A 13,671-nucleotide genomic window follows, 5' to 3' on the forward strand; every position below is an offset into this window, starting at 1 on the left:
GAGAAGGCAAGAATCCAGAGCTTAAACAGTAAATCTCAACTTTTTAGTTGCATTGGGACAACGTGAAGGGCTTGTTAAAACACACACTGCTGGATTCCACCCCCCAAATTTCTAATAAGTTCCCAGGTGATGCTGATGCTGCTGGTTCAGGGACCCACACTTTGAGAGCCGCTGGCCTAGAAGCATTCCAGTTGTCAGGCTACCCTGCCCTCTCCAAAGATCCGTCATCACTACCTAACCACAAAGCGTACTACTTATTCCAGCTTCAAGGTTTTCACAGGAGTCACTATTAGAGTGAATTCACCAAACCTCCATTCAAGTTATATCAGAAATGTGAATGTAAACGTCATCCCAGCATCTGATGCAAATTTTCCAGATCCATCACGTTTTAATTTATTCACATCACTACTTGCCTCCATAACGTGGATGACGGGGAGTTAACCGGACTTAAAATTTATTATGCATGGAACTAGGGCTGTTACTTGGACCTGAAAAATACTTTAACTCCTTTGACCACTGCTTGCGATTTTAGATTTGTGAGGGAAAATGTGAGTTTCAGGCTGTTCTGAAATTTTCTGCCATGACATCCTGATCACAAGAAATTTGATTTGCTGAAGCGAATCTCTTAATTGCTTCCGGAGCCTGTGTCTGAAACCCGAATGGGCAGCTTGGCACCGGCCACAAATGGCATATACCTCTGGACCGCCACCATTCGTTTTTTTCCCATTTCAAATTGCCTCTTTAAAGCTTGACTTTAATTTCTTAAAACCTTGACCCCGTGGGGCTGATGCAGTAAAAATCCAACTTCTGGTCAGCAAATGAAATAACTGTTTTCAAGACACATATGGAGTAAATGTGGATGGTAAAGAGGTGCTACTTTTACAGTCACTTTTCTGACCATCCATTCTGCAAAGGAATTTACAGAAACCAGCTTCTCTATTACTCAGACAGCCGAGAAGTGGATGGGCCCAGCCACCAGCCCTAATGTGCTCATTCTCATGTGACTCATTACTGCAAATAAAGGTGTTAGCTCAAAATGCTCTGAAGCAGCTGAAAACTATCCCATTATGTAGCACCCAATCAAGGTCTTTTTCTTTTTTGAAAAAAAATCCTTTACTTGGCTCTCACCACATGGAAGTGTTTTGAGAACTGGTTCTGTGGGCTTCATGAAACTATTCCGGGACTCCTGTGCCGACGACAGGCCTCACTTTGATCTCACTGGTAAATGGATGCTCCGAGGAAGTGTTCTTGAATCCCGCCACTCTCCATCCTCCCTATCACCATGAAACGGGGCGGCTTTCACAAACAGCTTTTGCAAAACCCTAGTTTCTGCACTGGCTCCAAACTCTCTTCTGAAGGAAGCTTGGCGATGCCTTGAGGGGTATTATGGTACGAAGCGCATCCCTCTAAAATTCATACGTTGAAGTCCCAACTCCCAATGTGACCGTACTTGGGGACAGGGCCTTTAAGGAGGTCATTAATGTGAAATGAGGTCACAAGGTCCTAATCTGATAGGACTGGTGTCCTTTCAAGGCGAGAGGCTCTCTCTCCTGGCACACGCCGAGGGAGGGCCACGTGAGGGCAGAGCAAGGGGTGTCTGTCCACAGCCAGGAAGAAACAGAGTCCGCGCCAGAAACCAACCTTGTCAGCACCTTGACCTTGGACTTAGACTGTCCAGAACTGTGAGAAAATTTCTATTGTTTAAGCCACCCAGTCTGTGGTATTCTGTTATGGCCAGAAGAGTCTAATGCAATGGAGAAGGTGGGCCCCCCTCAAGGGGCTCTCTTTCTATTTAAGATCTTGGCCTTTCTGGTCCTGGTGTCTCGACAACTCTGAGCCCACAGTGTTGTCTCTCCAGCTCTTGGGCTCTGCCAAAGCTCAGGTTAGGGTTGCAGCCTCTTGGTGGCTTTGGTGTGGCTTTGCAGCCTCTCATCCCTGTGCCACTTCTGACCTGGCAAAACCTTGAGGGAAAAAGCGCTTTGAGGGTGGTCTGTAAAAGTTTACTCTACCATTACTGGAAATGGAAATCTAATTGGTAGTTTTTAAAACAAGGAATTTACAAATAACTTTAAAAAATAAAACTATAGTAGGACTAACTTACCATTTCTGGCCTCTTTTTTATTACAGTATTTCCCAGAGTCAAATAGCTATTTAAATGTAGTATCTGCTAGTTTTTGAAATGTCAACCTGACATAATTTTTTCCTCTACGGCTGTCTCAGTTTGGAACCCATACTTTCTTAAATCTTTGCTAACTTAGGTAACTGAGAATTTTCTAGAAGGCTAGGTAGGCAACTCCTCTCAAAACGATCAATAGCATTTGAATAAAAATTGTCACATTTGGTAACTGAAAAACAGATCCACGGAGGAGTCAGAAGGCCTGGTCCTGAGGCCCACGCTATTCCCCGGCTGGCGGCGGGGTGCTGGGGGGTGTCACTGGGCCACGCGGTGCCGCAGTTTCTTCAGCCGTGTAAATGGAATAATCGTGCTGTGACGTGTTTCCAACTCTCCAGAGCACAGCTGATGGTTCTGCCCCGGGAGCTCACTCCGCACGGTGGAGGTCACCCTTGGCAGATCGCAGGACGCTGCTCTATGACCAGCTGATGTCCCGGCCTCCCCTGCTGGCACAGGCCATGTCCTGGCTCCTTCTGTCCTTAGTACGAGTGCCTCACACATGGCAGGTATTGACTGATAAACGACACAGTCCTCCGGTATCCTGCACACTGCCAGCTCTTCGCGGACTGACCCTCCGAGTGGTCACTGAAATGGTTCGCCACACCACGGGGCAATTACGGCTTCGATGCAGTTGATAAGCGGAGTTGTCACATAATGGGAAACGGTCAAAATCACCCTAGAAAACTCCTTAATTGGCCCACAAAGTACAGTACGTGTGTTTTACACATTGAATCCAGTACAGTCATCTTTAGGCACCCTCAATTTTGAGGACTACAAAGCAAGACGAAAGGAAGGAATGACAGGCATAACCAGCGATGCGGGCAGTCAAACCTCTCCGCCTCTGGGATACGCCCGAGTCCCCGAGGCGACCGGAGACCATGGCGATGGCTGAGGAAGGCCCGCTCCCTCGCAGCATCCCCTTCATTCTGCGTTTACCGTGAAGCTCCTAGGACCTGCGCACTGGGTGAGAGCTTTTCCTTGTGACTAAAACCTAGTGATGTCGATGTTGAGTTCTCAAGTCGAGGACTGGCCTGTTTCCCGGAATGTCCCTCTTGTGGACAGTCCCAGACCACGGCTGCTCACTCAAGGCTCTGAGAACGTCCTTGGTATGTTTAACTTGGTTACACCCAGTTTCCCAACCTTATTTGACACTGGAATTTGACACCTGTTGATATATAATATCTATTAATATTCTATGAAACATGCTCAATGTGACACGCTAGGAATGCAGCCTTAGACTGTTACTCACAGCTTTTCTGACTTATTTTATAAACAATCCTTGACACGAGTATTTATCTGGCTTCGGGGCACAGCAATTAAGAACAAATTAGAAATGGGTGAAAAAGGCCGTCAGATTAAAAAGAAAATGAACAGCTAACATCCTGGCAGGAATGGAAGGGACAGAAAAGTTCTAAAACATCCAGGGAATTATTTTCAGATATTCAACAAATATCACTGCACGACACAGTCATGGAGGTTCAAAATAGTAGCAATGAGGTCCGTAAGACAAAGTGACGACCTTGGCAAACTTGCTTAAGATGGTAGGAATATGTTTATTATATTTCACCAAGCTTAAAATTAAAAAGTTTGGGTGTATAAAGGCGAGATTCAATTGTTGGGAAAATTTATCCCGTCATAGAACCAGATAAGAAAGCCACCATTTTGTCAGCCACGCTCTTGGCTTCCCGCAGTTCTCTCTGCTTCGCAAACTGCCCAGCTCAGCCCCCCTGACAAAGGCCGAGTCAATCGATTCAAAGAGATTCTTCGTTTCCTTTAACTTGCATAAGACTCCTGAGGTTTATTTAACCCCAAACATTCTTTTTGAGGAATGTTTTTCTAATGAGTAAACTGCAAGATACCAGAACATAAATAAAAGTTTATTTACTTTTAGGTTACGTCCATTTGTGAATCAAGTTCAGTATCTGAACAAGAGACTACATTACAGTCCATATCGTTGGCATCTCTCCCATGGCCCGAGGGTCACAGATCAAGGTTGTCTTGGTCAGTGTTCTAGTGTATAAAAAGCCTCTCCATCAATTTTTCTTTTTTTGAGAGAACATTCGAAAGAATTATTCACAGGAGCAGAAGTGGTCCTCGATCCCTTCTGTTTTCTGCTGGACATATTGATTGTTCTCTTAAATAACCTTACCTCCCTTACTCATTGTATTTGGACAGTTTCAACCTGGGGATAATGTTCATAGACTGCAGTTCCTGGAAGAGCAGCTTGCAGGCGTACGGGATGCGGAGGGAAGACACATGACACGACGACTTGCAGTAGTGGCACCTGAAACCCAAGTCAGCACGTGTTAGAGGCGCAGCGACTCAGGAGTGAAGGGCTGCATGCAGGAAGTGACGATTCATTTTATAAAATTCTACTACCACTCTATCAAGTTGGTTTTCTATTCCTCAGTGTTCCGTCACATTATCAAACATACACGTGTCCCCAAAGAAGCAAAAAAAAAACAAACCGAAACAAGTACCACTTGTTTTAAAACCACAGTTTTAAAAGCACACAATTTTTTAATCAGTTACTACAACACTTCTAGACCTTTCTCCTAAAAATGCAAAACATCTGCCTTTCTCCTTGTTCTGAATAAGCCCCAGAAATCTGAACCATCTGAAAGTTAGATTTAGACTTCTTTACAGTTGAAAGCATTTTAAACAGATTCGATCAGTCTCTATGTATTCGATAAGCACCTACTACATGCTACACATTTACCATTTGATTTTTGTCACTGAGATACTCGAAGTGTGATGGGAAAGGTGAGACTTTCACATAGAAAGGTGGCGTCCAACCAAACACTACTTGTATTTCCAGGGCTCTTCAAGCTTGGTTATTTCTATAAATATTGGACGCTACTGCACTTACGATGTTCTGGCCCTTGTGCAAAGCGAAGGCTTCTGCGTGTGAGCATATATTCCCGTCTAGTTCTTACAGCAGCCCACGTTCCTAACCAACACGCCTGCTACACCAGCTAGGATTTTCTCTTCCTTCAGGAGGAGCCAGTGACCCGAACATCGATCTTAATCAATGGCTGCAACTGAAGCAGGGTCCCTGGGAAGTGAACTGCTCTCCCAGGTTTCAGACCAAAACAGGACCTCATCCTGCATGTCGAGGGTCTGGGGCAGCGGAGACAATAGGGACCCAGAATAAATCCTGCAATTAATGGGTAGAAAACTAGGTCCTCCCAGTTAACGGGGAAACGAGCATAAGAGGAACAGAATCGAGGCTTAGAAGACCCAGTGCCAACAGGAAGTGGACAGAGATAAGGCCATTCTGAAGGGCAGTAAGGCGATATGTATAAACAATGTAAAACACACATATTATTTGATTAAGTGATCACAAAAGTGGCAAAGATATGTACACAAGGATGTTCACGGTCACACTATGAATAGCGCAAAGCAGGGGACTGCTCAAATGTCCAAGAGGCAACCGGTTCTGTAATTACAGGACATTTAGAAGAAGAATACTATAGAGCCATTAAATGGGATGACGTAGACCCATATATATTGAAATGTAAAGGTGTCCAGGACACACCGTGAGGTGAAAAAAGCAGTTTGCTAAATAGCATGGTCCCACGGGAGTCTTTGGATGGGGTGTTAGTAAATGTATGAAGCCCCCAAAATCACATGTAACAAGATTTTTTTTCGGTATCTCTGTATTTTTCTATCAGCAGAATCTCAAAGTGTTCATGATTTAAAAAAAAAAAGTAGAGAACTCCTGGCAAACAGATGTCCCCAAAAGAGTTAACTAAAATGTTAACAGTGGCCATTTCTGGGTGGTGAGAATTAATATGACTATTTACATTTTTCTTAACATTTTTTGTAACTTTGAGCATTTTATAAAGAGCAGGGATCATTTTTGCAATCAGTAAAATAAGACTTTTATTATTTTAGAAAAGAGTATCTGAACGTGGTGGTGAGTGACTATGTAGATACAAACTTCCTGAGGAGAAGAGAATGGGAAGGGGCCGAGCCGTCATGGACCGTGCTTGGGTCCCCACCAGGGGACTGCAGAGGGCTTAGTTGATTACATCAACAGTAATAATATAAACAAGGAAAGTGACTTTTTCCTAAAGATTTCTTTAACGATAATAGTTTAAGAATTATGTGTTTAATGTGCCTAGGTTGATCTAATTTATTCAGGAATCACATTCATGCCTTAACTAAACTGGAGAAAGGGATTTAACTGAAGCAACTTCTTGCTGATTCTCCTGTCTAGTACATTACCCTGTGACTTCAATCCAGGCTAATCTATTTAAAATTTCCATGCGTGCTGATCCATAATCCAGAAAGTCCACTCATATTCTTTATTATTAAATATTTCTCCATCATTTAAAATGTTCCAATGTGTGTATATTTATATACATACATATACATATACATCCAGGCATATAAATACACACACACACACACACACACACACACACACACACACACGCTAATAAAAATATATCAATTACCTTACCCTGTGTCTGAACAATTTCCAAGGAAGAAACTTGACCCAAACAACAATAAAATAAACTGATTTTTTCAGGGCAAAGCCAGCAAAAGGAGGCGGCTGTGGATTCACACGAGAAATGATTGTCCAGTAAAATATCCTCTATGAGCTAATTATCTTAATAGGGGTTTTCTTTTCTCTGCAGTTTTCCTTCTGGACCTCTCTTTTGTGACTTATGCCCTTCATGTCTTCTGCAGAACAACAGTCTTGCTGTAAACATCCCCATAGCAATGCCTTACTAATGTGCAAATCAGTGACAAAAGGCCAGTTTCAAGGTTCTGAGCTGCTCTAATTACTCGGCCTCCATTGTGCTGTTCATTAAAGAGCAACTTCCTCCAACAAACGCCCGTGCTCCCTCCCACACAACCCAGCACACGTCAGGTAACATGGGAAAACGACAGCATCATTATGCTCTTCTGCCTGAAAGCAGCACAAGGAGGCTGCCCGACTACTAGACTGGGTGAGGATTTTTTTCTTTTGGCAACAAGGCTATAAACAGGCCACTCAAAGTCAGACGTACGGTATACCCAGGTCTGTGTAATTACCCTTAACCGTGTAACCCGACTTAGTTCTCTTTCAAAGGATTTCAAATACAATGCGCATTGAACACGCGAGCTTCCAAATCAGGCGCTGCCATCAGATGATCTCTAAATGAGATAGAAACAAAGTAGGAAAGAAGATAGGAATCGAACAGAATAACGCTGAGCTACATTACTGCTTACATCAGTCGCCCTGCGTGTTAGGCTGAGGAGAGGGGAAGGTTTTCAAAGTGTACGAGTGAATATGGTCGACTCCTCCCTCTCCCTCCTCCTCCCCACTCCCACGGGGGGGAAAACGCAGGGAGGATGGAGAAGGAAAGGAGACTCGGTTTTGAAGTTTCGTGATCCCTGTTGTTAATAAAATGACTCTTCTGTACCATCTTTTCAAAGTAAATTACTTAAAAATCCTTGTGCCAAATTTGAAGATTTAAGCATAGTGGAACTAGGTCCAGGAATCTTCCTATTACACGCTTTCTGTTGTTGTTTTTACACAGTCAAGACAATAAAAAAAACTCAATATGCATTTCAAAAGACGAACAGACATTTCAGAATTGAACCCTCCCCTATAATGTCATTGACATAAGAAAGAGCCAAATTTATGCTCAGAATAATGTAATCCCATCTCTGCAACCTTATGAAAGGAATGAAGTGCAGATGGCCACCTCTTGCGTTAGTTTTTAAAATGAGATGATTTCTTCACAGATAGGTCTCATCAACTCTTCTACACACACACACTAACACACACACACACACACCCAACCAAACCCATAAAATAATTGGCTAAAAGGTTTTGACATTTAACTAGAAAGGCATATACTTGTGTTCTAAGAAGCTCACTCATTCTGACTCTTGATTTGCTTTATTCAACCAAGAAACTGGCAGCTTAGGATGGCAAGAAGTTGAGACTCTGGACAGAGGGGGCCTCGGTGGGAAAAGACGGCTCACGTATCCCTCGAAGTCTGGCAGTGAGTGCTCGCCTGGGCCTATCTCCATCCTTTCGGGGATGCTCGGCCCTAAGGAAAGAGGCTCTGAGCGGGCAGGTGAGGGGGAGGAGGGAGTCAAGGTTGCTTCCCACCCCCACGACATCTGCCTTAGACCTCGTTAGACCTGCTCTTTGATGGGAGAGGGAGCAGAGACGGGGCACCCACAGGCCCTCCACCTACGGAGGTGTTCAGGGCTCTAGAGCATGACCAACCCGAAGCGGATCGCTGTTCTTTGGCCATAAAGTGGAACCACTATGAGGAGGAAAGGTGCTCTAACTACACAAATGCAAATAAAAAATACGTAGCGCATCATCTTTTAAGCTCAACTTTGTCGACTGAACTCTACACAGAAATTACAAACTTTATGAATTACATAATTTACCTACTGGCATTCTTCCATATGCAGGGTTAGTATTATTTAGCAATTATTTTTTATTATGCATCTACCAGGTCCCAGGCTGGAGAACCAGGGATAAGTAAGACAGACTATGATGATAAGGGGGTAGAAGATAAGCTCCCGGCGTGCAGCCGTTCATCAGCTTTGCCCACCACTGAATTCCTGGGGCCTATTAGAGTCTCACTAGACATTTGCTGAGACAGACATGGTCTCGGCCATCATGGAATCCACAGTCCAAGTGGAAAAGCAGCTTAATATGCAGAGAGGGCATAGACAAGGGATCTGGGTACCCATTCCTGGCCCTGGCTCTGTCACCAATTTGCTATAAGACCTGGGGCAACATAAGTGGCTCTTTGTGTGTAATGTCAAATGAGGGCATTCAACACAATCTTCTCTACAGTGTTTCTACTTACAATATGCTGTAATGATCACATTTAACAATGACTCTCATAGAATTTTTATAGGTGAATAGTGTTATAAAAGGTACTTGAGATAATATTAAAATCAGGATAAAGTCCTTACTCCTTGGTAGTTTAAACTCTAGCAGTGTAGAAAGCAGAACATTAGGCAGACAAAATAAACATGTCCATGGAGAATCCCCAGTTCTAGAAACGCATGGATGGGGAAGGCTGGAGAATATGTGGGTACGCTCCAGGGTCAATTCTTGAGCTGTGATTTAAGAGGCAAGGGGTGTGGTATGAGAGACATATGGTATCCACTTACCAGCCAGAATACCCCAGAAGTCCACACTGCCCACAGACATCAACCTCAAAGGCATCACTTGAAATCATTAGCCGCTCTAGTAAAAGCATACTGGCTCCATAACCAATTAAACAGTCACGTTCCATTTCTCCAAGACGCAAACCACCATCACGAGATCGACCTTCAGTGGGCTGCCTTTGAAACAAGTTAGATGAATATGTTATTATATCACACAAACAAAGAGGCAGCATCACATGCTGGCTAAGCGCATAAAGTTTTGGAAGGCTCACCTGGATTCAAATTACTTATTAGACAGTGACCTTGAACATGCTTTGTATAAGAATATCTATCCCAAAGAACCTTAAACAAGAAGACATGTAATACTAGTAGGTGGTTGCTATTTTAAGTGGAAATAATAATCAAATAATATTATATGACATAATAATTAGTACACAAGCATATAAAAGATCAGCATACTGTCACCACCACTATCATTATTATTAAGACAGTATAGTCTTCAAATCAGAGAAGAAGGTCTTTTGAGTATTTTCAGAGATGTCTCAGTTCTGACATTTAAAAGCAGAAAAATCTAAGCAGAATGGACTACGGGAGAAACCGGGTCACTCAGTAGTTACTGCCAGGGCTCGAGGGAGGAGCTTTACTATGAAATAAATTAGACATGGAAAGAAGCAAGTGGATTTTTATAGGATTCGGAACAGATCAGGAGTCATCTGGAAGGATGAATGGTCCCCCTGTGGCTTACCTATCTGCTGGGCCTGAGAATACTTTAAAAGGTTAAGAATCCAGGACCCACAGGAGTAGATAAAATCAGGGGATTCTGAAATAACAGGCACCCCCACCTAGGTACTGAGCACACAAGTTACTGAGAGAGAGTGTTAAGGGTGTGGTTCTGGGCAAAGATATGCTAACAGCCAACTTCTGCTTCTGTAATCCGCTTGCTTGTTTGATGTTAACTAGGGTGTGGTTAATCTGTTTACTTGTTTGATGTTAAACCAGGGTGTGGTTCTAGGCTTTATGAGCTGCCTCTTTTGGGAGCTCAGGGCTGATCTCCTCTAACCCTGCGTGGTAGAGAGTCAGTCGCCCGCCGGCTAATAAAAGCTCATAATTAATCTCAATTGGCTCCGTGGGTCTTAGAATCGATCGCGCCATAACAAGAGGGAGGGAGAGGAAGAGGGAGGGAGAGGATGAGGCAGGGGGCGCTCTCTGGTTGGCTGATTTGGGAGTGATCCTCCTTGGACCTAGTCTGAGCAGGGTGGACCATAAAACTCTTGTTGGCTTTATTCCATAGCATCTTCTAATCTCTGTTGTTGTTGCTACCAGTTTCCCAAAGAGTTAGGCAGGTAAACACGGGTATGCCAGCACAAGCTGAAATTTTAGTTTTTATTATTGATAATTACAATGCGAAATCAATTTAAGTTGTAGATTACTTGTTGAAGGAAAATCCACATATGAAAAACTTATAAGTAAGTCTAAATGAACACACTGTAGTGGAAACTTTGTAACTGAGCATGCCATGCACATGTTTTTATCTGCTGGCAGAGCCGCCCAGGGGTGGGGGAGGTCCCTCCACCTGCGGTCACTGGACAAGTGAAGGTGGTCAGATCATGTGTGGGCAGAAGCCAAAACTTGGATTTTAACCAGCTGAGATAAATGAGTACAAATGAATGCACTCCAGGCAGTCTTCACATGGAATACACAAAAGTAATTCTAAAGTAATAACTTTTACACAACAAAGCAAAAAATAGGAAATAACTGCTTTGACATTTATATTACTCTGAAATAGTTTCTGGATGTTGTAACTGAAATGGGAGTTCTGGAAGGGACAGACAGTTGGGGAGAGATACACCTAACCCAAGTAGGGTCTCATGGCTGAAGTCATTACTGTCTTGAGAATCTCAGCCTCTCTTCCCTCTTCTGTGATTTAAGCACACATATGTCTATCATTTCATTAGGCATGTGCATTTGCTCAGTTTTACATGGTCAAGGGATTGAGTCATCTACACCTCTCTCTTGGTTTAAAAAAAAAAAAAAAAAAAAACTACCCAAACACAGGCTGCTTCGACCTCCGCCTCCTCCCTGTACTGTAACATCCAAGCAGTGCTCGGAGAAAGTGGGCAGGGAACCGGATACTGATGAAGTATCTCCCATGGAGCAGCACTCTATGCAGTCTATTATTCAAACATCTGACATTCACCAGCCCACTGTAAAGTGGGTATTATTATCTCCACTTCAAATGTGAGAAAAAGTGAAGCTGAGAGAACTAAGTGAGCTGTCCAAGTGCTACAAGATGGAGATGAGTTCCCATCCATGTCAATCTGGCGCGAAGGCCTGTGTTCCCTCCCCTGGCCCAGGGTTCCTCAACCTCAGCACCAGTGCCATACTGAGCTAGTTCTTTGAGGTGGGGGCTGTCCTGTGCACTGCAGGATGTGTAGCAGCATTCCTGGCCTCCACCCACTAGATGTCAGTAGCTTCCTCCCTACCCCTCAGTTGTGATATCCCAAAATGTTTTCAGACATTGTCAAATGTCCCCAGGGAGGCAAAATCACCCCTGGTTGAGAACCACTGCCCGAGACTATGCTTCTCCAACTGGAGAATGCAGTACTAAGAACACGTGAAACTTAGTATTTGTAATTCCCTTTCCCAACAATTATACCCATTCATCGACACAGACACTGGGCCGGGGAACTGAGCACACTGGCGAAGGGGCATGCGTGGACCCTAACCTCCCGGAGCGTATGCAAGTAAGAACACAAGTACAGGTGCCTTATGCTCCAATCACAGAAGTTTAAAAGATGACAGTGTGGCTTAGGCTACCAAGTAATGCGAGCATGTGTTTTCTGTGTGTTGGTATGTGTGAGGGTGTGGAAGTGTAGCTCCATTCTTAGAGAGAACTGTTCTGAACAGGACCATATCTGCCAACTGGTACCCAGTAAACGGTTACGTTAGGAGACTACTGTCAAGACCTATGGTGGGTCTGCTCTTGTGCCTACGAAATGATTTTTAACTGGCTGCTATTTTTTCATGTTAATCAGACATGACTTTTTGTCGATGTCTAACACCTCAAAGTTTCACATCTCAGAGGAGGAGAAACTGTCGAGTCTGCTTGTTGCTCTGTCGGGACCTGCAGGGCAGACTGCATCACAGGGTCCTCGTAAGTGCTCTGCTCTTACCTGGTGAGGACGGCGCGTGGTCCCCGGGCCCGGGCGTGCATCTTGTCTAGCACCATGTGTTTCAGCTTCTGATAGTACACGGGGCCAAAATAGATGTATGCCTCCAGGGGCTCGCTGGAAAAAAGGTCCGGGTTTTGGGTTAAGAAACTACGTTTGGGCTGACAAGAGACAGCCTTTCCTAGGACTCATCACTGGCAGGTCCTTATTTAGTTACGAACATGTTTATGACTAAGTGGGAGAGAATGATTTTCAGTCTGCAGTAAATGAAAAGGCTAGATCTGAAAATATAAAAGTACCATGGATACATTAAAAGATACAATGGTTAATTAAGAAATAAAAATTTCAACAGCTTGTGAAACAGTGCATGTAGGACGGTCCCTCCTTCGCTGCTGCCACTCTAGTCAGGCCATCATCCTTTCTCGCCTGGGCTACCAAAGATAATCTTCTAGCTGGTCTTCTTGCTTCCACTCTTATCCCTCAAAAATCTGTTCTTTACATAAGGAGCCAGAGGGATTCCCTCTAAAATGTAAATCATAGCGGGTCATCCTTCTGCTCTAAATTCCCAATGGTTTCCTATTACATTCGGAATCTGTAACAGTCAAATTTTGTATCACAGCCATAAGGTCTAATGGAATGTGGTTCCTGGCCACATCTGACTCATTTCCTAGTCCCTCTCCTCATTGCCTATTCTATTCTAGCAACACTGGCCTCTTCATTGCTCCTCAAATGTAGCAACCTGCCTGCCTCGGGGCCTTTGCACTTACTATCACCTCTGCCTAAAACATTTTTCCAGCAGGTGTTCACATGGCTTTGTCAAACATTTCGCCTCCTCGGAGTGACCGTCCCTGATGTGCTTATCTGAAGGAGTCCCCCTCCCAGCCCAGCACTGCTGTGCCCAAGCACCATCTCACCTCTCACTTTGGTTTTAATTTCTTCAGAGCACTTATCACCCTTTGGTATTATAGGATACACTTATTATTTCTCCGTCTTCCCCACATGAAGAAAACTCTGCAAGGTAAGCACTTTGTCTCCAGCTCTAATGACTCTGCCTGGCACATAACTAACTGGTGCTCAGTAAATGTTATAACTGACTTAATGAATCTTAAGAAAAACTGTAGTAAGAATTTTAAAACAATGAATATTTAAGCACTTTGACAGAAACCTTTTTATCCTAGTTAGGGAGAC

At 43.8% G+C, this 13,671-nt stretch overlaps 1 protein-coding gene across 3 annotated transcripts in view; it reads right to left on the reverse strand.

The window, feature by feature from the left end:
* Window positions 1-4,029: 4,029 nt before the first annotated feature.
* Window positions 4,030-13,671, reverse strand: part of POLR3B (RNA polymerase III subunit B) — a 101,910-nt gene continuing 92,268 nt past the window's right edge. For 2 of the 3 annotated variants that reach the window (XM_039877879.1, XM_039877881.1), the window contains 3 exons: window positions 12,487-12,600; window positions 9,317-9,490; window positions 4,030-4,457 (listed from right to left, as the gene is read on the reverse strand). In XM_039877879.1, the coding sequence (XP_039733813.1) occupies window positions 4,328-4,457; window positions 9,317-9,490; window positions 12,487-12,600 (418 nt within the window). In that variant the 3' untranslated portion in view covers window positions 4,030-4,327. Of the gene's footprint in view, window positions 4,458-8,053; window positions 8,227-9,316; window positions 9,491-12,486; window positions 12,601-13,671 lie in introns of those variants that run through there. The other variant, XM_039877880.1, reaches the window with a different exon arrangement.

Source organism: Pteropus medius, unplaced genomic scaffold (genome assembly GCF_902729225.1).
Source record: "Pteropus medius unplaced genomic scaffold, Ma_sr-lr_union100, whole genome shotgun sequence".
NCBI classification, from domain to species: Eukaryota; Metazoa; Chordata; class Mammalia; order Chiroptera; family Pteropodidae; genus Pteropus; species Pteropus medius.